We start from the raw sequence: 2,491 nt of genomic DNA, 5'->3' as shown, positions 1-2,491 counted from the left end.
GAAATCTGTCTGTTCTGCTCCTGCCCTGTCTCTGGTGAATTCTCTCACGGTTCTGCACCTCTGACCTGTACAGTTCTGTATGCATAAACAAATCTTAAAAAAATTACATATTCCTTTTTAAATTAATATAACAATTTATTTTTACATCATTTTGTACATTTTTTTTGCCATCTCTATTGTAATCCCCGCGGGTTTCCCATCACCGAGTCACCCGTGCGCCATCACCATAGTCCCGTGCACTTCCCTCCCCCCAAAATTACATATTCTTAATAGGATTACATTATACAAATTCAAACATTAAAAAAAGAGCATATAGTGGAAAAGTAACCGCTTCAAATATCCCCAACAGTACCCATGACACTCTTGACTTCTCCAATTAGAACATGTGTATGCAATCCTACATTGTGCTATTTTAACACACTTTAATAAAACAAGTTTTGAGTGAATTCATTTTAGTGTAACTCCAGCGGCTGGTGGTGTGGGCTTAATATATCACACAGCTGCTCATTTTGGTTTATTTGGTAGCGGGTCTAACCTACGCATTTGCCAGCCGTTTCCAAAGCGGTCAGGAGGTGCAGACACATGAAACTTAAAAATAGCACAACAGGACATGCAGGACTTCCACCAAAAGAAGTCCCAAGCGTCCCGCACTCAAGAGAGTGGTGGCGGGCAGGGCCGAGCCTCACCGGGGCGACGCGCGGGAGCCGCTGCCCTTGGAGCGCGCAGGAACCTCCCCCCAACGCGGAGGCCGCGGGGACGCGGGGACGCGGCCGCGCGCCCAGCTCCCCCCGCCCCTCAGCGGAGGAGGCGGGGCCAAGCTCCCACCCCAATTGGCCGAGGCGGCGGTGCCTGGCGCGTGCGCGCACAAAGGCCCGGATGAGCCGCGGCTTCCGGCGCGCTCCTTTCGGGCGGTAGGGGGCGCGCATCGGGGGCAAGCCGGCCAACTCGGCCTTTTCCGGGGCCTGCGTGGCCTGTGAGACTACAAGGAAGATGGAGCTAGAAGTCGAGTCTGAGGGGTCCCCCTAACCCCTCTGACCGAGGTCCTGCCGCTTTCGCCGCAGGAACCTCCTTCTCAGGACCTAGTGCGTTCGAGCGCCCTACTGGCCTGGGCCCCGCGAGTGAAATGGTTGCCAAGGTTCATGGCGTCGGGCTTCCGCGCGTCCCGTAAAAGGAACTGGGGAGCCTCGGGGGAGCCCCCCACTCCGGGCGCGGAAGACTGCGCTTGGTGAGAAGGAGGTATGGGCCTGGAAGCGCGTGGTCGGTTCTGGGTTTGCCGAACGACTTGGGTGTTCCACCCCCAGCCTCCGGCCCGCGCACAGCCTTTGTGCAATTTGTGGTAGGGGGCGCCGGGCGCGTGGGGCGCGGAGGTCTTGTTGTTAGTAGGCGAGGCTGTCCCCACCCGGGAGGGGGGCGGAGTTTGCAGCTGCGATCTGGTGGAGGGTCTGTGGGGGACTCCGCCCGGGGTAAAGGTCACGGGGGCGGGGGGCGCCGCCCGCCTCCGACTGGGGTCCGGGCGTGGACAGGTGCGTGAGGCGTAGCCAACCTGAGCCCCGCGCCGAGCCCGGGCATGAGTGGGCTGGTTGGGTGGGAAGGTTGACTCAGCGTTGTTGGCGCTGGTCAAGTTCGGACACGTTCCGACTCGGTAGTGAAAGGAGCTAAGCCCTGACTTGTCTCCAGCTGGGGCTATTTAAACCGTGCGTTTGGCCGGCTGCACACTCGGGCGTTAAGGACAGATGCTTGTGATCGCAGCCGGCGGCGCGCGCCCTGTCCTGACCCAGGTAAGGAGCCCCTTGCTATTGCTTTTGCTTTTGCTTTTAATAAAGGCATTACTTACCTCCTTTCTATCGGACTTTGTCTTTTTCACAGATGTCTAAAGGCTTTTTCACAGATGTCTCAAGTTTTTGTCGTGTTTTTCTCCCCCCCCTCTTCTTTAGGCAGATGTGCAATACCAACATGTCTGTATCAACTGATGGTGCTGTAAGCACCTCACAGATTCCAGCTTCGGAACAAGAGACCCTGGTTGGTATTTTTGTCTGAAGTGTTACTTTTGCAAATAAAGTATCCCAATTATAACTTGGCTTTTTAGTTGAAAATTTAATGTCTCTCGTTTAAATTCTGCCATTCAAGCATGGAGTGAAAGTTAGCTGTGAGGGTCGGTTATTTTCTTAGTTCTTTAATGCATTGAATGTAAAAGTGAGTTTCATTGAATTCTTAAACATGAATAATGAAGCTATGGTTATTATAGGATTGATTCCCCTTCTGCCACGCACACATTTTGACCTGTTGGTATTTAACTTTTGAAGTGATTTCTGAAAGTCTAAAATAATTCATGCTTGTTATAAGATACTGGAAATGTACAAAAGTAAAAACTGAAAATTTCTTTTTTGTGTGTGTACATTTTTTTATTTTATAGCAGTTTATTTTTACATCATTTTGTACATTTTTTTTCCATCTCAATTGTAATCCTCGCGGGTTTCCCATCACCATGTCC

General features: G+C 51.8%; 1 protein-coding gene across 2 annotated transcripts in view; it reads left to right on the top strand.

Annotated features, from left to right (window-relative positions):
- Nucleotides 1–904: 904 nt before the first annotated feature.
- MDM2 (MDM2 proto-oncogene, E3 ubiquitin protein ligase) overlaps nt 905–2,491 on the top strand; it is a 25,094-nt gene continuing 23,507 nt past the window's right edge. The window contains exons 1-2 of one of the 2 annotated variants that reach the window (XM_012720532.1): nt 905–1,236; nt 1,939–2,019. In XM_012720532.1, coding sequence (XP_012575986.1) covers nt 1,939–2,019 — 81 coding nt within the window. In that variant the 5' untranslated portion in view covers nt 905–1,236. Of the gene's footprint in view, nt 1,237–1,934; nt 2,020–2,491 lie in introns of both variants that reach the window. The other variant, XM_012720533.1, reaches the window with a different exon arrangement.

The sequence above is a fragment of the Condylura cristata genome, unplaced genomic scaffold (genome assembly GCF_000260355.1).
Source record: "Condylura cristata isolate star-nosed mole 26May11 unplaced genomic scaffold, ConCri1.0 scaffold00004, whole genome shotgun sequence".
Lineage (NCBI taxonomy): Eukaryota > Metazoa > Chordata > Mammalia > Eulipotyphla > Talpidae > Condylura > Condylura cristata.
Note: the sequence above shows the minus strand (reverse complement) of the source record. Positions and strands in the feature narration are given on the sequence as shown.